The following is a 27,500-nucleotide window of genomic DNA, read 5'->3' on the forward strand; positions in this document are numbered from 1 at the left end:
GTGTGTGTGTGTGTACACGTGCAGGTGTGTCGCAGGCATGTGTTTTTAATAGCACATGTGAAATGACCTTTTTGTTGTCTGTGTGCATGCGTGTGTGTGTGTGTGTGTGTGTGTGTGTGTGTGTGTGTGTGTGTGTGTGTGTGTGTGTGTGTGTGTGTGTGCGCGCGTGTGTGCGTGTGTGTGTGCGCGTACCAGAGCGTGTCACAGCATGCTACCATAAGGCGGGGGCGACAAGCCAGACCTGGGGCACAACATGACACCGTGTCCCAATCTGTGTTGTGAGTGCCTCAATTACCCATCAGCCTGAGCTGAGAGGGTGTGTGTGTGTGTGTGTGTGTGTGTGTGTGTGTGTGTGTGTGTGTGTGTGTGTGTGTGTGTGTGTGTGTGTGTGTGTGTGTGTGTGTGTGTGTGTGTGTGTGCAGACAGAGATGGATCTGTCCCTGATTTGTCTGTCTTTTATCTCTCGGAGCAGCCCTTTCCTAAACCTCCAGTCGTTCTTGTGTGTTCCTTCTTTCACACGTATAAATGTGTGTCCGTGAGTTTTCAGTCAGCTGGTCTCCAGTGGGCCTTCAGGGGGATCAGGGAGGGGGGGGGGGGGTCCTCTGTGTTGGTGTGAACAGTTTTTTGTCCTGGAATTTGATGGAGAATGAGAAGAGCGTCTCCAGTGTCTTCAGAATTCTTCTCATGTGACAATTTTTCTTTATTTGAACACCCATTAGTTTTTTGTTGTTTTTTTTTACAATTTTATTCCATTATATTTTTTCCCATCATATCATTTCTAATCTTTTAATGTTGTCCAATGCACAATAACACAAGAATATCAAAACAATAAGTAGTTTCTGGAGCACCTGGACCCAGGTTCTGTCACATTAGTGGAATCCATGCAGACACTTATCAGTATTGATTTGATCGCTGTCGTTTTTATTAAATCCAAATCGCTATCTCAGCATCAGATATCCGCCACGGGCCGTGAATGGATTCTGTTTAGAAACGTTGTTGTTGGGTTCTTTTTTAGGCCGCTGATGAGCTGAATCTGATTACCGTTTGGTTGGAAGCTTTTGTTGTGGCTTCGTCTGGAAACTACTGCCTGGTTGCCCAGATTTGAATGACAATAACGGTGTTGGAGTTAGTCGAGCTCTCTGACGGGTCTTCTAGTTCCTGTTTGAAGTAGCTGCATGATGACGAACACTCAGAAGTATCGTCACTAAATAGGTGCGGTGTGGCGGAAATTCAGATTATAGTTCCAAGAACGGCTGAGCTCCTTCTTGTCTGTTCTGCTTCCATCATGGCTTCTGTGGGTGAATCTTGGAGTCTGTCTAAGTGTCTCTTGAACCTCCATACAGACATCAGTCGTCGGCTTGACCTCTAAGATGGATCCATTAGAAGCTGGAGGTCATTTATAATCTGAAAAGAAAGATGGCAGACGAAGAAGAACCAAAAGCGGCCCCTTGTACCTGTTAAAAAAACAAAAAACTACCAAGAAGTTCTCCGGAAGAAAGAGGAAAGGTAGCGATAGTGGGCGTCACTGCAACCCTTCAAAAGACAATTGAAGCCGCCAACGCACCTATCGTTAGCCTAACAGCAAAGTTCCATGAGTCGTGTTTGAACGTTTTCGGAAAACATACACAACACTCTAACAAGCGTTCTGATTGGCTGAGGACAGAAGCAACAAGGCAGTCAGAGACGGCAACATCTCGCAACGTCATCACATGTTTGTGCCTCTGGATTGTTGTCTTTTTGTTTTGTGATTATATCTCACCAGGTTTCAGAGATGTGAACCTAAAAAGGTGTAAAAGTATATATAAAAGTATATATTTATACAATTTCCTCCAGGATTAGTAAAGTATCTATCTATCTAAGTGAAAATATGACCTTCACCTAGTTTTTCAAGGTCACGTTTGTGGTCTAATTTTGATCCCCTTGCCTCCCTGAATATGATGCGTTTTGTTTCGTCTTTATATCGTGTCCTGAAATATGTGAAAAAAAAAATGTACAAAAGTTGAAATTTGACCTTGACCGAGTTTTCTCAAGGTCAAGGTCATCATCTCACATTCATCCCCTTTGCTGCCTGACTAACGTGCTTTTTCTTTCATCTTTCTATCTGCACAGATGGATGAACGGACAAACACTGACAATTACATCCCACCCCTGGAATGAGGGGGTGGGATGTAATAAGGCAGGGGGTAGAGTGGTACTGGTAGTGGTTGTGACTTAGACTAGACTTTTAGGGGAACAAAATTCGGCTGACTTTTTTCCTGAGGTTTGCTCGTTGTTGGTACCAATCCCAGTTTAAATGTGTGTCCCAACACTCCATCAGGAGATTTCACAGTGAATAAAGATTAAAGTTCTTTTTGGGGTGGGGGGGGGGGTCTAGATCCCTATTATAACGCAGCAGGCTTATAGCGATGTAGGTACAGCAGCCGGTGCGTTCACAAAGGAACCCTCATTAGTGGTGACTTGACCCAACAGCCAACAGAACCCTAATGCAGGACTCAGGCACAGGGTGGACATGTCAGTGGTTAGCACAACAAGAAGGTCATGGGTTCAAACCCCAGCATTCCCAACATGGCCTTTCTGTGTAGAGTTTGTATGTTCTCTCCATGTTTGAATGGGTTTTCTCCAGTTTCCTCCCATCATCAGGGAAAACATGCGTCTAAGGAGCTCTAGGTCATGTTGGCCCGTAGTGGCGGTGCACTCAGGATGCAGAGGCTCAGAACCAACTCACCGTCTAACCTTGTGTGAGGCAGTGACGTGCGCTGAGATTCATGGCTGGTGAGGCACTGATTTCATCATAGTTACATTTACAAAAACATGAACCTGCAGCTTCGCTTATTCACCATTTAATTAGCAACAGTGAGTGGGTTATTTTTAAAGTGTCATAGCACATTTGTTTACATATACAAACTGTAGCACATTTGATTTAAAAAAAACATTGTTTCCTACACGTTTGCTTATATGTCACGTTTACTTATAAATGAAGTCCATGCGCCGCTCCTTCTGAACAAAAACATTGAAAACATTTTGAGTTGAGATATGTAATCCTCCATTTTTATAGTAAGGTAAGGCGAGCGGAAAACAAATGAATGACTGCACTTGACTCGCTTACACACACAGTTGTTGACAAAAAAAACCCCTGTACATTATATACATTAGCTGCATTATGGGAATTTAGTTCATGGCAGGTTGCAAGGCTAGAAGTTTAGGAGCAGGGTTCAAGTTGTTCTATCATGGTGTAGATGGGAAGAGAAATGGAGTAGGAGTTATCTTGAAGGAGGAGTTTGTTAGGAATGTCCTGGAGGTAAAAGGAGTGTCAGATAGAGTGATGAATCTGAAGCTAGAAATAGAAGGTGTGATGTTCAATGTTGTTAGTGGATATGCTCCACAGGTAGGATGTGAGCTGGAGGAGAAGGAGAAATTCTGGTTGGACTTTGATGAAATGATGCAGAGCATGCCTAGAAGTGAGAGAGTTGTCATTGGAGCAGACTTCAATGGACATGTTGGTGCAGGAAACAGAGGTGATGAGGATGTGATGGGCAGGTTTGGTATCCAGGAGAGGAATGCAGAAGGACAGATGGTAGTTGACTTTGCAAAAAGGATGGAAATGGCTGTAGTGAATACTTTCTTCCAGAAGAGGCAGGAACATAGAGTGACCTATAAGAGTGGCGGTAGGAGCACACAGGTAGACTACATCTTGTGTAGACGATGTAACCTGAAGGAGATCAGTGACTGTAAAGTAGTGGTAGGTGAGAGTGTAGCCAAACAGCATAGGATGGTGGTGTGTAGGATGACTCTGGTGGTGAGGAAGATGAGGAGGGCAAAGACAGAGCAGAGGATGAAATGGTGGAAGCTAAAAAAGGAAAAGTCTTGCATGACTTTTAGGAAGGAGTTAAGACAGGCTCTGGGAGGCCAGGAGGTGCTTCCAGATGACTGGACAACTACAGCTAATGTGATCAGGGAGACAGGTAAGACAGTACTTCGTGTGTGTTCTGGAAGGAAAGTAGATAAGGAGACTTGGTGGTGGAATGAGGAGGTACAGGAGTGTATACAGAGAAAGAGGTTAGCTAAGAAGAAGTGGGACACTGAGAGGACTGAGGAGAGTAGACAGGAGTACAGGGAGATGCAGCGTAAGGTGAAGGTAAAGGTTGCAGAGGCCAAACAAGAAGCTTATGATGACTTGTATGCTAGGTTGGACAGTAAGGAGGGAGAGACTGATCTATACCGGTTGGCAAGACAGAGAGACAGAGATGGGAAGGATGTGCAGCAGGTTAGGGTGATTAAGGATAGGGATGGAAGTCTATTGACAGGTGCCAGAGGATGTTGATAGAGAAGTATAGAGAAGGCCAGATGGAGCTGCATTGTGTTTTCGTAGATCTGGAGAAAGCTGATGACAGGGTGCCCAGAGAGGAACTGTGGTATTGTATGAGGAAGTCTGGAGTGGCAGAGAAGTATGTTAGAGCAGTGCAGGACATGTATGAGGACTGTAAGACAGTGGTGAGGTGTGCTGTAGGTGTGACAGAGGAGTTCAAGGTAGAGGTGGGACTGCATCAGGGATCAGCTCTGAGCCCCTTCTTGTTGCTATGGTGATGGACAGGCTGACAGACGAGGTTAGACAGGAATCTCCATGGACTATGATGTTTGCAGATGACATTGTGATCTGTAGTGAGAGTAGAAAACAGGTGGAGGAGAAGCTAGAGAGGTGGAGGTTTGTCCTGGAAAGGAGAGGAATGAAGGTTAGCCAAAAGGAAAAGAAGTAGATGGGAATTTAGTTCATAGAGCAAAGGTGTTTGAACATTTTAATAGCGACATATAGAGAGATAGCATTACGGTCTCAATGTATAGCATGCCACAGCTAGTCGAGCCATTGCACAATCCATTATTATTATTATTATTATTATTATTATTATTATTATTATTATTATTATTATTATTATTATTATTATTATTATTATTATTATTGTTATTTCATTAATAAAATAATAATAATAACAACGATGATGATGATAATAATAATAATAATAATAATAATAACAATATTAATGATAATGATAATAATAATAATGATATAAATAATAATAATCAGTTAGAATTATTTTAATAATATTTTCATTTGAACTGTTAAATAGGGTACTATAATTATAAGCCTGTCTACTGTGTCATAATTTGTCCCCACGTTTAAACTCTAATATAAGAAGTGGACCTCAGGGATATTTAAACATGTTGTTCACTTCATGAACTCCTGTCTGATGATTTCTTCTGGGTTTCATTAAAAATTATCTTGATATATAAGATGCACATAAATCTATCACTTTTAGCAGTGTAGGCCTTCACAGATTCATTCTCAGAACACTCCTCCTCTTCCTCCTTGCATCATGTGATGATGCTCGCGTTTTGTCGCTACAGCGCCGTTCTCGCTGGAATGATTCAAGCCATTATAGTGATTGCATCCATTCAAACAAAACCACAAGTATAACATTCCTTCAGAGGGATATGAATCTGCATCTTGATGGCTCAGCAGAAACAGAATCAGATTAGAAGTCTCAGGAAAGTGTTTGAATCTAGTTGGTGAACGTCTCGCTGCTCCGTCTTCAGCAGCGCTGTGTGTGAAGGAGAGGAGTCATGTGACCGAGCGACACAAGTGCAACGCATGAGTTTGGAGAGAGGGATAAAAGATGACAACATCAGTGAGCCATCTTGGGTTGGATTAGTTGGTTACTATGGATACCAGCTCTTGACACACACAATCTTTTACAGCCTGACCTTCTTCAGTCCCTCCTTCACTATCATAACATCACTCACCCCCGGCCCACTCCCCCCGCCGCCTCACCAACAACATAATGACATTTGCATACAGATGTCTTACTTGGGCTGATAATGCATGCATGCTTGTGTGTGTGTGTGTGTGTGTGCATGTGTGTGTGTGTGACTATAATCAGCTGACATCTGAGTACAGGTCTGGGCTTGAGGGTAAAAAGCAGGCTGTGCAACCTTATGAAAAAAAAAATGAAAAAAAAAAGGTCATTACCATCATTATCACAATCATCGTCATGAGTGTGACGACTTGTTTGGCCGGGACACACACACACATACACACACACACACACACACACACACACACACACAAATACACACACACACACACACACACACACACACACATACACACGCACACATACACACACACACACAGGAGGAAAGGAAAGAACTAACTAGTTTACTGGAACGAGTGAAGAGGGGATGGAGTTGAATTCATTGGGAAGTCGTTCCAGATCTGTGGCCCTGCCCCCATCCTCCTCCTCCTCCTCCTCCTCCTCCTCCTCCTCTTCCTCCCTCTTTCACTTCTTCTTCTTTTTCTTCTTCTTCTTCTTCTTCTTGTAGTGTTTTCTTCTCTTGCCTCATGAAACAAGCCACCTACACTTCAGGACATCTGCTAAGCTGATTTTCTGGAGCTTAGCAGCGCCATAGTGGTATCAAAGAGATTAGAGTGAAACAACATCCAACTCTGGCTTTTGTGCTGCGTTTCAATAACGCAGCGCCGTGTGACTGGGCGCATGTGTTTGTCTGTGTGTGTGTGTGTGTGTGTGTGTGTGTGTGTGTGTGTGTGTGTGTGTGTGTGTGTGTGTGTGTGTGTGGGTGTGTGTCTTATGCTTCCACTGTTACGCTGCCATAAGTCACAGAGCTGGTGTAATACAGTCTGATCTGGAGTGTGTGAGCAGTTCTTTTGCGTACATGGAATCCATAAAGCGGAACCAAAAAAGCTGCTTCAGAGGATGTGTGTCTTTGTTTTTGAGCCAAGCTCATTATCACTGGAGGAAAAAAATTTTTAAAAAAATCATCTGCACCAAATAAACTCTGGTTTTTTAAATCTACTGAACGCTGGAGTTGAACAGTCTATATTTACTTCAGCGTCTTTTCATTTGGTGGATTTTTTTTTTTTCTTGACTGTTCCTCTATTTGTTTTGTTTTTTTGTTTTTTGTTTTTTGGTGATGAAAGGGTGTTTCATGAAGCGGAGGGACTATATGTTACTTTATGTCACTGCATTATGAATGCATCACGGCGAACGCTTCGTAACCATCCACACACGTAATTAAGTAGTGAAATGTAATAATGTCATTTATCCCTCTGGGTTTGGGGTTTGAATAATTGCTGCAGAGTCAGCCTACTGTGCATTATGTGTGTGTGTGTGTGTGTGTGTGTGTGTGTGTGTGTGTGTGTGTGTGTGTGTGTGTGTGTGTGTGTGTGTGTGTGTGTGTGTGTGTGTGACATCAAGAGGAGTTCTCATTTAGTTTTTTTTCTTTCTTCCAACAGCTTTCACTTTTTGTGCTGGCTAACCAGAGGGGGGGTGGGGGGTAGAATAGGGGGGGAGGGAGTGATCTGAGTGTGGATGGGGGTTGGGGGCGTGGGGGGGCTGGGGGGGGGGTGATAGAAGAAAAGAGAGCGAGCCAGAGAGCGTCGGCTGCTGTGTCAGTCTGATATTTTCCATCGTGACAGCTGGGCCCAGAAGCTCAGAACCTTTTCTTCTGGCACACAAAGCCCATTAAGTATGCCCCCCCCCCCGCTCAATGGCCCCCGCAGCCCCCAAATTGCTTCAAGCTCCTCCCTAAAGTGTGGCAGCTTTTGTCATTGTAATCAGGCCTTGTATGTGAAGTGCTGCCTGTATTTACCGCTGCTCAGGGTGAACATTGGCCCGGCCCACCGCTGCTGGGGGGGGGCACAGGGGGGCGGGGAGAGGAAGGAGCTGAAGGAGCTGAAGGAGCTGATGGAGGAGTGACGATTGGTTTGGTGAGCCCTAAAAAAAAGAGTGGGGGGGTGTGGGGGGGGGTGATGGGAGTCGCTGCCAACGGCAACACGAGAGAGGATGGAGGGATGCGGGGGTCAAGTGTGTGTGTGTGTGTGGGGGGGGGGGGCTCTGGTGGAGGAAGAGGAGCAGAAGGGAGGAGGGAGGAGGTGACTGGGAGGTGACAGGGGTCAGTCGGGTCATCTCAACGGGGAGTTGGGGGGGGGGGTGTAGACTGTGTGATGATGCTAGTCTGGACGGCGTGGGGGGGGTAAAGAAGGGATGTGACAGGAAGGCTTATTTACAGCCATCTCAGATGGTTGGAGGTGATGGGGTGGGGGTGGGGGGGTAGAAAGAGAAAGGGGCAAAGTCCAGCGGTGGGTCCAGGTTTGAGGAGCGACGTGATGTCTTGTGGCAAAGCTGACCCTATTCCATGTGCCCCCCCCCCCCCCCCACTGCCGGACCCCTCCCCTGTGGATTGGGTGTGTTTGGTGGGGAGGGTGGGGGTTGGGGTACAGATGACGGTCATCCAAGGTGGCATCCAGACCCAACTTTGTCTGTCTGTTGGCCTTTCTCTTTCACACAGTTAAAATAACGTGTGTGTGTGTGTGTGTGTGTGTGTGTGTGTGTGTGTGTGTGTGTGTGTGTGTGTGTGTGTGTGTGTGTGTGTGTGTGTACATGCACACGCCTGTTAAACATCCATAAGTACCACAAAAGAGACAGGAAGGAGCACCATAATAAGTGAGTAATGAAGAGCCGAAGGCAGTGTGTGTGTTCAGAAAGACGTCAGTGGGGCATTAAACACACACACACACACACATTAAACACACACACATTAAACACACACACATTAAACACACACACACATTAAACACACACACACACACCATCAAAGCTGATTAGGGTCAGTTTCTCACGTCTATTTCAAATGGTGGTTGGGTTCTTTTATCTGAGAGGTGCTAAGTTAGGTAAGGGTTAACCAAGAGGACGGACGTCTCAGGTGATCCACGAAAAAATCATTTTTAAAACTGTAGTTACAGCTTCACATATTTTAAGGCACAAATACTAGAATCGTAAAATCACTAGGAAACAATTAAAAACACATAATATCATGTTACTGTACAATAAATCAGAATAAAACACATGAAATCACATTATTAGCCCGGAGCACCCGCCGTGACTCACGATGAGGAAGAAGCAGCTGAAGACGAGACGGAGATGTTTTTTCTGTACTATGTTAAAAAATAAAATTGTTTGTTAGCGTCGTCCCCGGGGCCTCCTCCTGGTAGGACGTGCCCGGAACACCTCACCAGGGAGGCGTCCAGGAGGCATCCTAACCAGATGCCCGATCCGCCTCTTCTGGCTCCTCTCGATGCGGAGGAGCAGCGGCTCGACTCCGAGTCCCTCCCGGATGACCGAACTCCTCACCTTATCTTTAAGGGAGAACCTGGACACCTGGACGCTGCACCGATCCGCCTGTCGATCTCCCGTTCCATTGTACCCTCACTCATGAATGAGACCCCGAGATACTTACACTCCTCCACTTGGGGCAGGATCTCATCCCCAACCCGGAGAGGGCACTCCACCTTTTCCGACTGAGGACCATGGCCTCAGATTTGGAGGTGCTGATTCTCATCCCAACCACTTCACACTGCGCTGCGAACTGCTCCAGTGAGAGTTGGAGATCACGGCTTGATGAAGCCAACAGCACTACATCATCTGCAAAAAGCAGAGATGCAATACTGAGGCCACCAAACCGGACACCCTCAACGCCTTGGCTGCGCCTAGAAATTCTGTCCAAAGAAGTTATGAACAGAATTGGTGACAAAGGGCAGCCTTGGTGGAGACCAACCCTCACTGGAAACGAATCCGACTTACTGCCGGCAATGCGGACCAAACTCTGACATCGGTCGTACAGGGACCGAACAGCTCTGATGAAGGGGTTAGGTATGCCATACTCCTGAAGCACCTCCCACAGAACCCCCCGAGGAACACGGTCGAACGCCTTCTCCAAGTCCACAAAACACATGTAGACTGGTTGGGCGAACTCCCATGGCCCCTCAAGGACCCTGCGGAGGGTGTAGAGCTGGTCCACTGTTCCACGGCCAGGACGAAAGCCACACTGCTCCTGCTGAATCCGAGATTCAACTTCCCAACTGACCCTTCTCTCCAGAACCCCTGAATAGACCTTGCCAGGGAGGCTGAGGAGTGTGATCTCCCTGTAGTTGGAACACACTCTCCGGTCCCCCTTCTGAAAAAGGGGGACCACCTCTCCAATCTGCCAATCAGAGGCACTGTCCCCGACGTCCACACGATGTTGCAGAGGCGTGTCAACCAGGACAACCCTACAACACCCAGAGCCTTTAGGAACTCCGGGAGGATCTCATCCACCCCCGGGGCCCTGCACCGAGGAGCTTTTTAACCACCTCGGTGACCTCAACCCCAGAGATAGGAGAGCCCGTCTCAGAAAACCCAGACTCTGCTTCCTCATGGGAAGGCGTGTCCCCGGAATTGAGGAGGTCTTCGAAGTATTCTCCCCACCGAGTCACAACCTCCCGAGTTGAGGTCAGCAACGCCCCATCCCCACTATACACAGTGTGGATGCTGCACTGCCCCCCCGCCCCCCCGAGATGCCTGATGGTGGACCAGAATTTCCTCGAAGCCGTCTGAAAGTCGTCCTACAAGGCCTCACTGAACTTCTCCCACGCCCAAGTTTTTGCCTCAGCAACCACCAAAGCTGTATTCCGCTTGGCCAGCCGGTACCTATCAGCTGCTTCAGGACTCCAACAGGCCAAAAAGGCCCGATAGGACTCCTTCTTCAGCTTGACGGCATCCCTTACCGCCGATGTCCACCAGCAGGTTCTGGGGTTGCCGCCACGACAGGCAACGACCACCTTACGGCTACAGCTGCGGTCGGTTGACTCGACAATGGAGGCGCGGAACATGGTCCACTCAGACTCGATGTCCCCCGCCTCCCACCCGACGTGGTTGAAGTTCTTCCGGAGGTGGGAGTTGAAACTCCTTTTGACAGGGGATTCCGCCAGGTGTTCCCAGCAGACCCTCACAGTACATTTTGGTCTGCCAGGTCGGACCGGCATCTTCCCCCACCATCGGAGCCAACACACCACCAGGTGGTGATCGGTTGACAGCTCCGCCCCTCTCTTCACCCGAGTGTCCAAGACATGCGGCCGCAAGTCCGATGATACGACCACAAAGTCGATCATCGAACTTCAGCCTAGGGTGTCCTGGTGCCAAGTGTACGTATGGACACCCTTGTGTCTGAACATGGTGTTCGTTATGGACAATCCGTGACAAGAACAGAAGTTCAATAACTGAACACCACTCGGGTTTGATCGGGGGGGGGGCGTTCCTCCCAATCACGCCCTTCCAGGTCTCACTGTCATTGCCCACGTGAGCATTGAAGTCCCCCAGCAGAATGATGGAGTCCCCAGTGGGAGCGCTCTCCAGCACCCCCTCCAAGGACTCCAAAAAGGGTGGGTACTCTGAACTGCTATTTGGTGCATAAGCACAAACAACAGTCAGGATCCGTCCCCCCACCCGAAGGTGGAGGGAGGCTACCCTCTCGTCCACCGGCCCGGGGCTATAAGTATACCCATACCTGCTCGGCGTCTCTCAACATGGGCAACTTCAGAGTGGAAGAGAGTCCAACCCCTCTCGAGAGGACCGGTACCAGAGCCCAAGCCGTGTGTGGAGGTGAGCCCGACTATATCTAGTCGGAACTTCTCGACCTCACACACCAGCTCAGGCTCCTTCCCTGCCAGAGAGGTGACATTCCACGTCCCAAGAGCCAGCTTCTGTAGCCGGGGATCGGATCGCCAAGGTCCCGGCCCCCGGCCACCGCCCAGCTCACAATGCACCCGACCCCTATGGCCCCTCCCACAGGTGGTGAGCCCATGGGAAGGGGGACCCACGTTGTCCTTTCGGGCTGTGCCCGACCGGGCACCATGGGTGCAGGCCCGGCCACCAGGCGTTCGCCTTCGAGCCCCACCTCCAGGCCTGGCTCCAGAGGGGGGCCCCAGTGGCCCGTGTCAGGGCAAGGGAAAACGTGGTCCATCGTTGTTATTCATCATGAGGGGTCTGTGAGCCGTCCTTTGTGTCACCTAGGACCCGTTTGTCATGGGTGACCCTGCCAGGGGCACAAAGCCCCAGACAACATAGCTCCTAGGATCACTGGGACACACAAACCCCTCCACCACGATAAGGTGACGACTCAAGGAGGGGAGTTTATATACAGTATAGACAGTATATATATGTATGTGTGTGTGTGTGTGTGTGTGTGTGTGTGTGTGTGTGTGTGTGTGAGTGTGTGTGTGTGTGTGTGTGTGTGTGTGTGTGTGTGTGTGTGTGTGTGTGTGTGTGTGTGTGTGATGAGGCTGACAGATCCAGTTTGAATTCGTTGTGAAGCTTCTGACTCTGACATCAGACGTCTCTCCGTTCATGAGCCCAAAAGAACTTCCTGTCTCTCCTCCACACAGATCCCAGATCTGCTCCACTCTCTGTTGCTTCACACACACACACACGCACACACACACACACACACACACACACATATCCACACTGATGAAGGAGAAGCGTCCCCCCCCCCAAGCAAGACGAGAGCTTTTGTCTCCCAGGCCGGTGGTTCTGATGTGATGCTGCCTGATGACAGCAGCAGCGGAGGAGTTTCTACTTTCACCAGGGTTTGTGAAGGCTGGTGATGACGACGGTCATGTGATCAATAATTAATAATTAATCACAATTTATTTTCTCAACAAGTCAGAGTGTATTTATTTAAACTAACTTTTCAAACACTCACACGTCATGTGAACTTCTATTTTTGTTTGGGTTTTTTTTTTAGAAATGTTACCGATTCCATTCTTTTAAGCCTATAATGATGAAATAAAAGTAAACGTAATGCGTTAATTAATGTTTTTTTTAATGTATACATGTAAACATACATTTATACACACGTGTTTAAGTAGGTTCAGCAAATTTAAATTTATTCATCTTTAGTCGTCCAAACTGTTCAGCCTCAGCTGAGATCAGTTTGATTCAGTTTCGTTCTGTGCTGTAAAAACAGTTGTTTTGCACTTTGTTTAAAGTTTATAAGTTTATTGATCATATTGGAACTTTTTCAAATGGATTGTGAGGATTGTTTGATCTTAGTTTAGATCAGTTTCACGTGGTTAAAAGTGGATAATTTGGTTTAATAACTGACCAAATGTCAGCTCTTAAGTTAAGTCAGAATTTTGCGTTTAAGTCAGACTTTACTTAGACTTACTTATAATAAAAGATTAAAGTTGTTCAGCAGGTTGGAGCTGCTTTTAGTTCAACACACGGTTATAAATCTATAGACGTCCACAGATTTCTCTCATTAGGGGTAATTATTGGGTCGTTCAGGAGAACACAGGAAAACGTGTCGACATGAGGAAGAAGAAAAGAGATAGAATGTGTTGAGGTGGCTTTATCCCCCATTACGTCTCAGAGAGATGGGGATGGGGGGGGGGGGGGGGGGCGAGCGATGGGAGAGCTCATTATCTGGCAGACCATCTGCTGTGGGGAGGGAGGAAGTGTGTGTCTGTCCCAGACAGAGACGGTGTGAATGGGCCTGGAGTCACACACAGAATGTCCCTTAGCTTAGCGAAATGAGCTGCATCTGCTAACCCTGGTCACATGACCCAGGGCCTCCAACACACACACACACACACAACACACACACACACACACACACACACACACACACACACACACACACACACACACACACAAGATGTTTGGAAGAAAACTCAGTGAAGTTCCTGCTTCACGGCTCAAGTCATGGTGATCTCTAATGGTTCTGGTTCTGGTTTTACTGGTATAGGTTCTGGTTTTCCTGGTTCTGGTTTATGGTTCTCCTGGTTCTGGATCTTCTGGTTTGGGTTCTGGTTTTGGTTGTGCTACTGGTTTGGGTTCTGGTTTAGGTTCTGGCCCTGGTTTGGGTTCTAATCCTCCTGGTTGAGGTTACGGTTGTCCTGGTTTAGATTCTGGTTCTCCTGGTTTGGGTTCTAGTTCTGGTTTAGGTTCTGTTTCTCCTGGTTTAGGTTTTGGTTTAGGTTCTGGTTTAGGTTCTGGTTTAGGTTACAGTTTTCGTGGTTACGGTTGTCCTGGTTTAGATTCCGGTTCTCCTTGTTTGGGTTCTGCTTATAGTTTAGGTTCTGGTTCTTCTGGTTTGGGTTCTGATTTGGGTTCTGGTCCTAGTTTGGGTTCTGTTTCTCCTGGTTTAGGTTCTGGTTTACATTCTGGTTTGGGTTCCATTTCTTCTGGTTTGGGTTCCGGTTTAGGTTCTGGTCCTGGTTTGGGTTCTGGTCCTGGTTTGGGTTCTGTTTCTCCTGGTTTAGGTTCTGGTTTGGGTTCTGGTCCTGGTTTGGGTTCTGGTCCTGGTTTGGGTTCCGTTTCTTCTGGTTTGGGTTCCGGTTTTTGTTCTGGTTTGGGTTCTGGTCCTGGTTTGGGTTCTGTTTCTCCTGGATTAGGTTCTGGTTTGGGTTCTGGTCCTGGTTTGGGTTCTGGTCCTGGTTTGGGTTCTGGTCCTGGTTTGGGTTTTGTTTCGCCTGGTTTAGGTTCTGGTTTGGGTTCTGGTCCTGGTTTGGGTTCTGGTCCTGGTTTGGGTTTTGTTTTGCCTGGTTTAGGTTCTGGTTTGGGTTCTGGTCCTGGTTTGGGTTCTGTTTCTCCTGGTTTAGGTTACAGTTTTCCTGGTTATGGGTGTCATGGTTTGGATTGTGGTTCTGGTCCTTGTTCTCCTGGTTCAGGTTCTGCTTTGGGTTCTGGTGCTATTCTCCCGGTGGGGGCCCCTCACCCTGGTCCCGGGGGGGTCTGTGTGATACTATCCGGGAGCAGCAGATGCTCTTTGTTGCTCAGGCTATTGTTGGTGAAAACTGAGACCGGAGGCTCGGGATTGGCTCCTGCTCCGGACCGCACGGCGTATCGCTGCTTCTTATTGGCTGACTGGGAGTGTCAGTCAAATGCTGGTCCCGCCCCCTCCCTCCGCCGGAGTTGAAGCGAAGTTTGAAGCAACTTTTGCGACAGAAGTTAACTTGTCGGCGGCAGCAGGACGGAGGAGAGGCGCGCAGACCGCAGACATGAAGCTGTGCCGCACCTTCCTGGGTTCGTAGCAGATATTTTATTTATTTATTCACCTCGTTGGTTCTTTTTCTTTCTTTCTTTTTCCTTTTCCTTGAAGTTTCCAGCGACCTAAAGCGAGAACTTCATGTTTCCTGCTCTGTTTTCTGTTCAGTCATGACTCTGAAATAAGATCCGGTGCTTTGACTCATCTTGTTTGTTTGTGTGGTGATTACGAGTCAATATTATCAGGAGTTTGTATTTATTTTTCAGAATAAACGTTTATAAAGATGGTGCAGTCTGACGCGCGGGATTAAATCTGGATTAAAAAACGCCCCCCCCCCCCTTCCCTCGTCTCCCCACACACCGGCTGTGACTTTAAAACACTCCAGAAATCCCTCAGCAGAAACTCATGAACTCTTTAACTGCGGCTAAACTTCGACCCCCGTGCAAACTGTCCAGACAAAGGACGGTTGGTCCCCCAGGGGCCCGTTGTGGCCCCGGTACCGTGGGGACAATGCCAAGCTGCGGGCTTATTAAAAACTTTTTTTTTTTTGTTTTGTTGTGTTAGTCTGTCGGCTTGTTCCATCTGTCGAGGGACCGGAGGGGCCTCTCCGGGTCCCAACCTCAGCGCCCAGTCAGCTGCCGCCCCATGTAATATTTATACCGGCTGCCACCACACAACCATCTGCATCCAGAGCCCAGTTTTCAGCAGCTGGTCACTGGGTCTGAGAAGTTTGATTAACTTTATTAACACTCATTTCAGGACAGACGTGGATGTGTTGAAGCTTACAGGAAGTTTTAGTTTGGATAATAATTAGTTACTCATCGAGTTTGGGTTAACTTTACCTGTTTTTTCTTTACTTTTTTTTTTTTTTTGCAAGTTTTAATATAATTCAGTCCTTTTTGATTTTATTCCCTTTCCAGAAGTTATTTACTTCAGTTTAATGTTGCAAACACTCTACTTTTTTTTTTTTTTTACCGAGAATGACTTTTAAATTATATTTATTTTTAAAAACAGCTAAAAAGTGCAATATATGAAATTAAACGAGATTTTGAAATTGTTTTTAAAACAGTTCTATTTCCGTTTTAATGTATCCACAAGTGATATCACTTCACTTCTCTAGAAAACTATAAAAAAGTTTTTGTAATCAGTGATGCTATTTTTAATTTCTAATAAAATAATAAATCAAAACACGCACAACTTTAATGATGTTAAAAAAATAAATAAATAAAAAAAAAAGCACAACTGGTGAATGAAATAACTTTCAGACAAAAGCCTTTTGTTGCTGCAGCAGCTGATGTGGGCTCGGAACTGTCCGGGGTCCTGAACGCACCACCGGCTCCGTGGAGCTGTCTGCAGTCCTGAGGGTGGGAAAGGAAAGATTCATGTTGGTTTCTCACTTCATTCACCTCCACGCTCCTGACATCTGACCCAACTTCAGTCTTGGGCCTACCTGATGTTTTTCCACACGTCCACTCGTGTTTTTACCCCACTGTCGCTGCTTGTTGCTCTGTGCGCGCTCCCAGCCTGAAATCACACTGATGCCGGCGCTCACAGGCCAGTGATTGATTTCAGCTCCAATGCATAACAATGGGATTGAACAAAAAGAGCCTGCTGCAAAGAGATAAGAATTTAATAGAATTTCTGAAAGCTGAAGGTTGAGCTTTTTGAATATTCCCTGCGTGCGCGGCGTGGAGACAGCAGATAAAGGATGGCATTTGTGGAGACTATTCTCAAATGGCTTGTAATGAATGGTTGTCATTTCCACTAATGGTTTGAAACCAGCACAGCTAAAACCACGGTGTAAGCAACATTTGGGAGCGACTCCAAGTCGCACCATCAACCCTGTTTTGTTGTTGTTGTTGTTCATCACACTTTGACTGATGGAGATCTGCTCCAAACACCCGGAAGCATCGCGCGATTTCAGCCCGAAATTCACTACAGTTCCTCTGTTTTACGCGTTTTTGTTTTCTTCCAGTGATTATTCAGATTGATAGTGTGTGTGTGCGTGTGTGTGTGTGTGTGTGTGTGTGTGTGTGTGTGTGTGTGTGTGTGTGTGTGTGTGTCATCACCCCCCCCCCACACACACACACACACACACACCAACTACAACTCCTCGGCCTACATCAATCCAGCCTCTACAAAAAAAAATAAAAAAAAATAATGCCCCCTGAATGAATTATTGGACGGTACCACTTTCCAGGATGCGTGGGGAGGCCGGGGGGAGTGGGGGGGTGGGGGTGGGGGGGGTACAGTAACACCGATATGCATTCACTGATGCTTACGGACCCGTTTAAAACACGAGGTCAGTGCGGTGCGTAATTTACGCGTGTGAGGATACAGAATGCGATGTTGGAGAAATGTTGTCTGAGGGGAGTAAAAGTGTGTTCGTGTGTGTGTGTGTGTGTGTGTGTGTGAAGAAGGCAGAGAGAGAGAGAGTGTGTGTGTGTGTGTGTGTGTGTGTGTGTGTGTGTGTGTCCGTGCGCATGAGCCCATTGAGTGAGTGTGTAGTACGGGGGGGACCTCAAGCCCTGCCCATCTGATGCTGGAGGTTTTACTACAGCTCCCGTGATGTCATGGCAAAGGGCGGAGGGAGGAGATGGGGGAGTGGATCGGGGATGGAGGGGGGTACAATGGCTCATGAGGGAAAGGTAAGTCAATATTACGCTTTTTTTTCTCGCTGACAAAGGCAAATGAAGCCATGTTTTTGCTTACAAACAAGTAACGTCTTCACGCCCCGACCCGGAGCCGTGCGCCGGAGCTCTGAGGAGGAGAGGCCGCCCAGAGAGAAGCCTCAACCCGCCCGTCCGCGTTCTTCATCACATCTGGACGTTTTGGGAAAGCTTTACTCGGAATATCTTTTTTTTTTTCTTTCTTTCTTTTTTTTTTTTTTTAGTAAACTACTACTTGGCAGCAACTCTCAGGAACACAGCAAGGACACAGCGCCACCCCCCCCCACCCACCCACCCGCCACCCCCACCACCACACACACGGAAATATTGTTGAATGCAGGTAATGAGATGAACGCTGTTTGTGTTTCCATCGGATGTACAGGTGCGTGTTAGAATTATGGAACCGCTTTACGTTTGATTCCATTCTGCGCGTCATTGTCGCGCCGGGGAAGCATCACCCGACAGCTCCCGTTTTGCGCGCTTTTCACGCGTTCATATTCAATCTTTCCTCCATTATGATGTCAAACTTAGTCCTCTAACAGTTTGACCTGCTTCTTTTTTCTTTTCTTTTTTCTTTAAAGTGCAGATTTTGTTGACTTGGATTATCTCCGTTTTGTCCACGTTATTGATGCTGTAACGCGCTACAGGAAGAGAGGTCGCTGCTCGGACTCTTCCGTCCCTTTTATTCCTATTTATAAGTGGGAATAAACCAACTGTAGTTCTTTCGTTTTTTGCGTTTCAGTTCTGTCTCAGCTTCTGATGGACACTGGGTGGACGGACAGGATCATAAACGAGTCCTATAGATCCATAAAAATATAAAATAAAATAAAAAAAAAACCACCTCCTGCGCCCTCACCGTGGCTGGAAGAGTGGAAGAGTTCAGCGTGAAATTCTGTTATTACGATGTTATAGTGGGCGTTGAGAGTGTGTGTGTGTGTGTGTACGGACAGATGGATGGATGAAGTGAGTGTGAGGGTGGGAGGGGTTGGCCATTTGATCCTCTGCAGCAAAAAAACAGAGATGCTCTCTTCAAATGTCAGCCGCCTTCAGCGGTGCGCAGATAAAAAATAAAAAAAGTCCTCAAAGCGCGCTGGAAATAAACACCGGGAGACGGAACCGACGCGTTTTACCGGATTTTGAAGTGATGCAGGATGTGTTATTATTTACCCCCCCCCCCCCTTCCCCGTTCCTATCCCAACCCCCCCCCCCCCAGCACCACCTTTTCGTTGTTTTGCTCAGATGGTCACGTAATGTGCTGCGTGTGCGCCTCACGGTCTGTCAAAGCACCTGCGTCCTAAGATGGAGGAAAGAGATGATGATGATGAAGATGATGATGATGATACAGAGTGTTATGTCACCCCCCCCCCACACACCTCTCTCTCTCTCTTTTAAGCCGCTATCCGTCCCTGCTTTCAATGTTAGACGAGAAAACTTCCTCCTTTCCAAACTTATTCTGGGAAAAACATCCGGATTAAGCATCGACAGCAAATAATCTGCAATTTGTGTTTGGATCTTATTTTATGAAAACTTTAAAAAAAAAAAGAAAAAAAAGAAATCAGAGCCTGTGAATGAATTCTTTCAGCGTTCCAGATTTAAATCGCTGTAATCTAACTGCCTTTTTTTTTAACATTTATTATCTTCACATTTTTTATAGTTTTGCTTCGCAATCGCAACTTTTGTAAGATGAAGCTGCAAAAAAAAAGAAAAGAAAGTTATATTCCAAATTTTCTTTCTTGAGAAAACACATTTTAGCAAATTTGGAGCATTACTTTGGTGCTGGAAAGAAGTTTATCAAAGTATCAGAGACTAAAACATTTACTGATGTAGTTTAAAGTAGAGTTGTTATAATTCTGATGCTGTTTCTGACTTTATTCTCACCTGATTTTGACTTCAGCATCACACTCTGGGCACAAAATGATTTCTGTTCTCTTTTTAAATAAATCAAATGTTTATCACGTATAAAAATCTTCCAGTCGAGCGCGTCGATCTTGTGATCTGTTCCTCCCAGCATCCTCTGGGTCGCTTTAAATCACGTATAGAGCTGTGATGTGAAGGAGAAGCGTGTTCGGCAGCAACATTGACCAAAACGTATGACCAGACACACGTCAGACGTGTGTGTGTGTGTGTGTGTGAGAACAGGAACTGACCTCAGAGGGTTACGTATGCAATCGTTCCATCAATGAGGTCAAGAAAATTCATCGTGACCCCCACCCCCCCATGGCCAGAGGGGCGAAAAAACACCTATTGTTGTTCTTGTGTTTACTTTTCCGGTGAAATGCAGCCTAGTTTCAGGGATTACAGAATTAGGTTATTGGTCCCTTATGCTGCTGCATGAAGCGCCGGCCCTGATAGGAAGCTGCGTGTTTTTTGTGGGGGTTTTTTTAGTGAGATAGGAGGAAACCACTCTATTTATGAAGGCTTGAATAGCCCATGGTGAGGACAGCAGGTGCCAGAGGAGGGAGCGCAATAAACATGTTGGAGGAGCAGCTGGGGCCAAATTGTACCCTTGTCATCCAAAGCCTATCAGGAATCTAAGCAACACAAGCAAAGGTCAGGGCCAAGCAGGCTTTCACCGCAGAGGAGGCTTTTAAAATCAAGGCATGGAAATAATTAATTCCATGGCCTGTCTTAAAAGGGAAGCAAATAAAAAAAATGTAAAAAAAAAAATTAAAAAAAAGTGAAAATTAATTAAAAAGGTGTCCCAGATATGCAAACGTCCTCACATGTGCGGAGATGAAAAGCACCAACCGGGCCCGAGACGAGGAGGTGTTCGATCCCTGAAGGTGTGTTTTCTGAGGGACGTTTGTTCGTCAGATGCTGAGGTCAGGGTCGCCCTCAGGGGAGCTGCCGTTAAAGCTGGTTACCATGGCGTCCTGTCTCCCAAACCCCCACGCCCTTAAAACTCCCATCTCATAGTTGTTAGGACCACACAATCTCCTCACAAACACACACACACATAAAAGCAACATCATCCAAGAGTGATTGGAGGCTGCAGACTGCAACAAGCGGAGTTTATTCACCTGCATCATGGGATTGCTAGAAATAAGACAAACGATGTCGACCTCAGGAAAGTGAGAAAAGCCTCTTTCATTAGAGTCAGGCACCTGTTTGGTAACATTTACTCCAACCAACTGCTAACTTCTTTTGTTATTTTAGTGAAAAGGTTTTAAAACCGGGACTAAACCAGATTATTCTTCTGTATTCAAGAGATTTGATCGGCTTTTCCGTGTGAAAACTAAACAAAATCAAGCACAAAATTACACCCAAGATAAACATGAGTTTGCGCTTTAGCGCGGCGCACCTGAACAGGTTGAGTTCCACACAGAGAAGCTGAAGAAAGTGGGTTCTGGTTTTGTCTTCATCACTCAAGTTCTAGTTTTCAGCATGAAGAAACCAAGAGAATAAAAAGGCTATAATAATAATAATAATACTAATAATAATAATAATAATAATAATAATAATAATAATAACAATAATACAAATAATAATAATAATAATAATAACAATAATACTAATAATAATAATAATAATAATAATAATACTAATAATAAAATAAAACAAAACAGAATAATAATAATAATAATGATAATAAAATAATAACAATAATAAAAATAACATAAATAATAATAATAATGATAATAAAATAATAATATAATAATAATAATAATAATAATAGTAATAATAATAATAATATGATAATAACAAAATAATAAAATAATAAAAAGTACTAAATAGCTTGAAACTGTTAGATTTGGCCAGTCTAAAAACTCTGTTAGAAGTCAGAACCTCTCTGGTTTCCTGATTGACTTGAATCCTGCTCAGGTTTCAGATCGTTGCCTCTGTTTTTTTTTTGGGGGGGGGGGGTTGCGTTTTGACGTCTCAGAGCTTCTGACGGTTCGTCTCAAGTATTTTTCCGGTTATCTATACGTCCGAAATTGAATTGTCACATCTGCCAGATAATCTGGTTACTGTGAGTTTTCTTTTTTTTTTGTCTGGAGACATTCCAGACCGTCCTGCTGCACAACTTTTGATTTCCGTGCCTCTTCCCTCAGACTTGTTCTAATCACACTGATTTGTCTCTAAATCCTGCTTAACAGGACCCGGGTCCAGCTGGCCCCACCCTGTATGAACACTAATATTGTTACACACAGCTCACCACACTTTTTAATCCAACTATGGATTTAGGTCTCTTTTCCCCCCATTGTTTCAGCAGCACAAGCTGTCTGTCTCCATCGCTGACTAGTAGAACTAGTCAGAACTTTGCGTCTGAATAAAACCTCACAATCCTGTTGGGTGGGGGGGTGTTGGTGGTGGTGGTGGTGGGTGGGGGGTGAACAGCAGCTGATCAAATATTAAGAGCGTCCACATCTTCACCTCAGATTTAGACCCGGTTCTGTCCTGCAAAGGATCCACATGTTCAGGTTTACACACACAACAGCAAAAGATGGAGGAGAAAGGGACGGGTTTTGTGAGATAATGCACAGGGGTTTGGGGGTGGAGGGGGTTGAATAGAGCAGAGTTGCTGACAGGGGAGGGTAGGGGGGGGGGCCTGAGGCGGCGGGTCCTAATAGTGCTGTTATATATTTGGCCTTTAGGAAGATTTGTTGGCTCCCAAACTAACAATGCAGGATGGATGCTCCCTTTAACAGAAGGGAAAGGGGAATAAGTGCTCCTGGATAGTGTGTGTGTGTGTTGGGGGGTGGGGTGGGGATGGGGGGTTGCTGAGACAGAGATAGAGATGCACACCAACAGTCCTGCTGTTCTCATCTGTTTTTCGCTGAAGGGGGGGGGGGGCAGCTGAAAGTTGACCAACAAGCATTTTATCAGACTGCTGGCTGGGCTTCCACGGGGTTTACTTGCACCAGCAGGGGGGTGGGGTTGGGGGTTGGGGGGTTGGGGGGGGTTGAGACCTCTCTGATACGGACGTCCAGCCTTTTGTTGTCTCCCTTTCAGATTACCGTTGCTTTTTTTTTTTAGTTGTGCTTCAGATCCAGGTAGAAATGGAGAGAACGAGTGAATGGTTCCATCGACGTCTCAGATTGCACGTTTGTTTATTTATTTATTTATGTATTTATGTATTTATGTATTTATGTATTTATTTATTTATTTATTTATTTATTTATTTATTCCCTTAACTCTTTCTCATTGGCTGGAAAGGTCAGCAGGAGTGAATCTGATTCGTCCACAGCCGCTATTGATCCACTTCTAAAACATTTTTTTTAAAATGAACCGTTTTATGGGAAAAAGTTGATGATGAATAACATCCCTGCTGTTTCAAGTCATATTATATTCTGGTGGGGCAGAGTGTGTGTGAGGGGTACTCATAGGTCACACACACACACACACACACACACACACACACACACACACACACACACACACACACACAGGTTTGAGGTATTAAAGACGAGTCCTTGTTAGCGGGTTCTGTTCGGTCTTCTTTAACAGGAGAACGGGGGGGGGGGGGGGGGGGTTGTAATTTCTCTTCTGGCCAATCAGGAAGATGAAGTGAGGGGGGGTTATTATGTTGATGGGAAAAAAAAAATGGGGTGGGGGTGGGGGGGGCGAAAAAAAAAGTCTTGATTTATGTATGATTCATTATTTACTGGCTGTCCTTTATCCCGTCTCCCCTCCCCAATCCCCCCCCCCCCCATCCCCCCCAATGCGCTTATACATGCACCCCAAGACGCCTGATAAAAATGTGCAAATTTGATTGATTCTAATAGTGGACTGACAGGGGCCGCAGCTGAGGCACTTAACCGTGTGTGTGTGTGTGTGTGTGTGTGTGTGTGTGTGTGTGTGTGTGTGTGTGTGTGTGTGTGTGTGTGTGTGTGTGTGTGTGTGTGTGTGTGGCGTACACAATGCTTCTTTAGTTAATAAAGGAGCGCCTACAACACGCTCGAGTGCTCCGACCTCAAAGTAGCACCCCCTCCCCTCCCCGTTCCTTCCTTTATCCAGACCACTGTTGATGTTTCTGATTTCATATGATGTCTCTTTTTCTCTCACCCCCCCCACCTCCCCCTTCCATCACCCCCCCAATCCATTTCTTCCTTTTTCTTTTTTTGCCGTGTAGAAAATGAGTTTCGGGGTGAGCTGGTGAACCAGCGGTGGACACGAGGCGAGAGGACCAGCAGCCGCTGCCAGGCCTCCCAGAGACTGCAGAGCCGTCGACCAATCATGGTGAGTGACAAGGCCCTGCAGCCCCGTCCCTTCAACGACCCCCCCATCACACACACACACACACACACACACACACACAACTCATACACACACCTTCTAACTGATTGTGCTTCCTGTGCATTTCCCCAATCCCTAACTCAGCGGGGAAAGTAAGAAAGCGTGGAAGCCAGGGCAGCAGAGGAGGGTGGGGGGTGTGTGTGTGTGGGGGGGGAGGGGGGTCCCCAGGGCATAATGAAAGTAGTTTACTTCCCACTGACGACTGAGGTTCATCTGAAGATATGACTTTTATTGATTTGGTTTGATTTCTGCTCCTGGGCGAGTCGAGAGGGAGGGGTCGCTTCAAGAGGGAGGAGTCACTTTTAGAAGGAGGAGTTACTTCAAGAGGGAGGAGTCGTTTCAAGAGGGAGGGGTCACTTTAAGAGGGAGGAGTCGCTTCAAGTGGGAGGAGTCGTTTCAAGAGGGAGGGGTCACTTTTAGAGGGAGGAGTCACTTTTAGAGGGAGGATTCACTTTTAAAGGGAGGAGTTACTTTTAGAGGGAGGAGTCACTTTTAGAGGGAGGAGTCACTTTTAGAGGGAGGAGTCACTTTTAAAGGGAGGAGTCACTTTCAAAGGAAGGAGTCACTTTTAGAGGGAGGAGTCACTTTTAGATGGAGGAGTTACTTTTAGAGGGAGGAGTCACTTTTAGAGGGAGGAGTTGCTTTTAGAGGGAGGAGTCGGTTTTAGAGGGAGGAGTCACTTTTAGAGGGAGGAGTTACTTTTAGAGGGAGGAGTCACTTTTACAGGGAGGTGTCACTTTTAAAGGGAGGAGTTACTTTTAGAGGGAGGAGTTACTTTTCGAGGGAGGAGTCACTTTTAAAGGGAGGAGTTACTTTTAGAGGGAGGAGTCACTTTTAGAGGGAGGAGTCACTTTTAGAGGGAGGAGTCACTTTTAAAGGGAGGAGTCACTTTCAAAGGAAGGAGTCACTTTTAGAGGGAGGAGTCACTTTTAGATGGAGGAGTTACTTTTAGAGGGAGGAGTCACTTTTAGAGGGAGGAGTCACTTTTAGAGGGAGGAGTCACTTTTACAGGGAAGAGTCACTTTTAGAGGGAGGAGTCACTTTTACAGGGAAGAGTCACTTTTAGAGGGAGGAGTTACTTTTAGAGGGAGGAGTCACTTTTAGAGGGAGGAGTCACTTTTAGAGGGAGGAGTTACTTTTAGAGGGAGGAGTCACTTTTAGAGGGAGGAGTTACTTGACAGAAAGTGAGAAACAAAGTGTTGGACTGACCGTTGGAAGCAGTGAAGTAAGAATCCTTCAGAACACATCATGATCATCAACACGATCCTCTTGGAGGGACCGTCTGCACCCTGACGTATTCTTATTTAATCACAATCTGTTGGAGGAAACATCACGGTGCTTAAAAGAGGTAAAGAAAATATGAGCCAATAATGGTGACTAAGATAAATGTTGTGCTGCTACTACAAATGGGATTATTACAGCTAAAAAAAAAAGAAATAAACCTCTGGTGAGACGTGTGTTAGGTGTAAGAAAGCATTGAGGTCGTAGGTTCTAGGCCCACACACTTGTTCTCTTCCTGCTTGAAATTCTGTATTTGGGGAATCAGTTTTGTCAGTTCGCATCAAACTGCTGCAAAATGAAAGTGACTTTTATTTTGAAGCGTGGCGTTAATGAGGAGGAGAAAAAAAACCCCAACGGCTTTGAGCACGATGGGGGGGGGGGGGTCTGGATCCAGCTAGATGTTGGGTTCTGAACCCACATCCACTCGCCTTCCACTGTAAAGGGCAAACCTGTGATCCATTATGCAGTCAGTCGCTCGGGCCCCTCGTATATAAAGTGAGAATCACGCCGCCTCCTCCTCCCTGCTCCTCCCCTTACTTGTGTGAATTATTAAAATGAAACCCTGGTGGTGGGGGGACCCAACATGGAGGCCGACGGCGTGGTCGGCCCATGTGGGGGGGGGGGGGAGCCACGCTGTGCAGCTCTAATTGGCCGATCCTTCCAGGAGGTGTCGGCGCTGGTCAGCGCTCCTCCGCCACCTCCGCTCCTCTCCTGCTCTTGTAAACCTGCAAATGAATAAAAGAGTCGTTTATGTGCACCAGGAGGCGAAGGGTGACCTTCTCTCTGAAGTCATCGCCCCCAGCCATCCATTTACATAGAGCTGTCAGAAAGCAGAGCTGAGCCGACCCCTCCTGCACCGAACCGGCGCACAAAGAAGGACATGACTGATAATGTGCAACGCAGCCTGTAGGGATGAGCTCAACCTCCGTCCTCCTCCTGCTCCTTTTCTTATTTCCCTGTTGCTACTCTACCCTATATTTCACACTAGTTAAACACACACACCTCCGCTTCACACAGGATGGGGCTTGTCCCACCTATGAACAACGTAAAAGTTCCAAACGTACGACAGAAGACGCCGTCCGGCTGCATCTGGATTCAGTCGGTGTGAGACTTTGTGTTCATGCAAATTTAATGAGCTCCGGAAAAAAAAAAAAAAAAAATGGACAGGAAGAAGAGGAGAACTCAGATGCGCTTACCTATTTAAATGTGCGTAACTATGGCGACACATAAAAGCAATAGGGTCTCCTTTCAGATGTTTTTTTTTTTTTTTTTTGATTTATCAGCCGACTGTCGGTGTGAGGAGGAGTCAAAGGAGCGAGGATGAAAAAGGAGTGGAGTGAGAGAGTCTTATGTAAGGTTCTATTCACACAAACACAAACCCACTGTTGTCGTTTTGATGTGATGCGGTCAGTAACGTTCAAACCGTTTGGCTTCACCTGAGACTCCATCTAATTACTGACACAAAGTGTCAGAATGTCGCTGCTTTAAATCCACATTTTATTTTTATCTAACTACGCTAAAATCTACCAAACATTCTCTTTCCTGTACGAACGTACGTAAGTGTACACTTCACTCATCTCATCAATCACGAGCGATGTACAGGCAAACCTCAGTTTCCGACCACAATTCGTTCCGGAAGGCTGTTCGAATAGCGATTTGTTTGAATTCCAAATACTGTACTTTTTTTTGTCCCATTACAAATAATGTAAATGGTCTTAATCTGTTCCAAGATGCTAGAAAACGACCTTTTTTTCCCAACATAATATGTTATTTTATAATTTCATTTATATATCAAATTGTATAGTAATGAAACATATCAAAGAAATGTAAAAGAAGCAAACATGAGAAAGAAAGAAAGAAAAAAAACAAACCATCTACGTAATCAGGTTAGCGTAAGGTACGAGTTACCGTTGTCTTTTGGACGGAAGTTTACGGTACCGTAACTCGTACCATAGGCAATGGAATGCAAATTAAGTGAAAACTTAACTAGGCCTGTTTATTTTTTTTATTTCTATGCCTATTTATGATTTTCCATTGATATATTCTTGATGGGTTATTTATTAATCTTTCTATTTGGTGTTGTACTACTGTTGTACTGTGTGCTGGTGTGTTCTGTGTGCTTTTCCTGTGTTATGTGTACTTACTGTGCCGTGTGCGAAGGAGACATTAATTTCCCTGATGGAACCTCCGTAAGGGTTAAATAAAGTTATACTCTACTCTATTCTCTACGCTAAAATAAAAACCACATTACCGTCACGTTTTCTCTCGACTTTTCACGCCTTTGTCTCGCGCTTGCTGGCGAGAAAAAATCGTTTGTTTCGAGTTCGACTTCCAAATTTTGTTCGATTTGTAAGACCAAAAAGATTCCGATTGGTTCGATGTCTGAAGCGTTCAAAAACCAAGGTTTTTTTGTTTATTTGAATCTGATTTAATGCT

The 27,500-nt window shown here is 45.9% G+C and overlaps 1 protein-coding gene across 3 annotated transcripts in view; it reads left to right on the top strand.

Moving 5' to 3' along the window:
- myt1b (myelin transcription factor 1b) overlaps positions 1 to 27,500 on the top strand; it is a 100,785-nt gene that overhangs the window by 44,754 nt on the left and 28,531 nt on the right. For 2 of the 3 annotated variants that reach the window (XM_068341706.1, XM_068341707.1), the window contains exon 4: positions 23,620 to 23,726. In XM_068341706.1, the coding sequence (XP_068197807.1) occupies positions 23,620 to 23,726 (107 nt within the window). Of the gene's footprint in view, positions 1 to 14,840; positions 14,916 to 23,619; positions 23,727 to 27,500 lie in introns of those variants that run through there. The other variant, XM_068341705.1, reaches the window with a different exon arrangement.

The sequence above is a fragment of the Antennarius striatus genome, chromosome 2, assembly GCF_040054535.1.
Source record: "Antennarius striatus isolate MH-2024 chromosome 2, ASM4005453v1, whole genome shotgun sequence".
In the NCBI taxonomy this organism is placed as follows: domain Eukaryota; kingdom Metazoa; phylum Chordata; class Actinopteri; order Lophiiformes; family Antennariidae; genus Antennarius; species Antennarius striatus.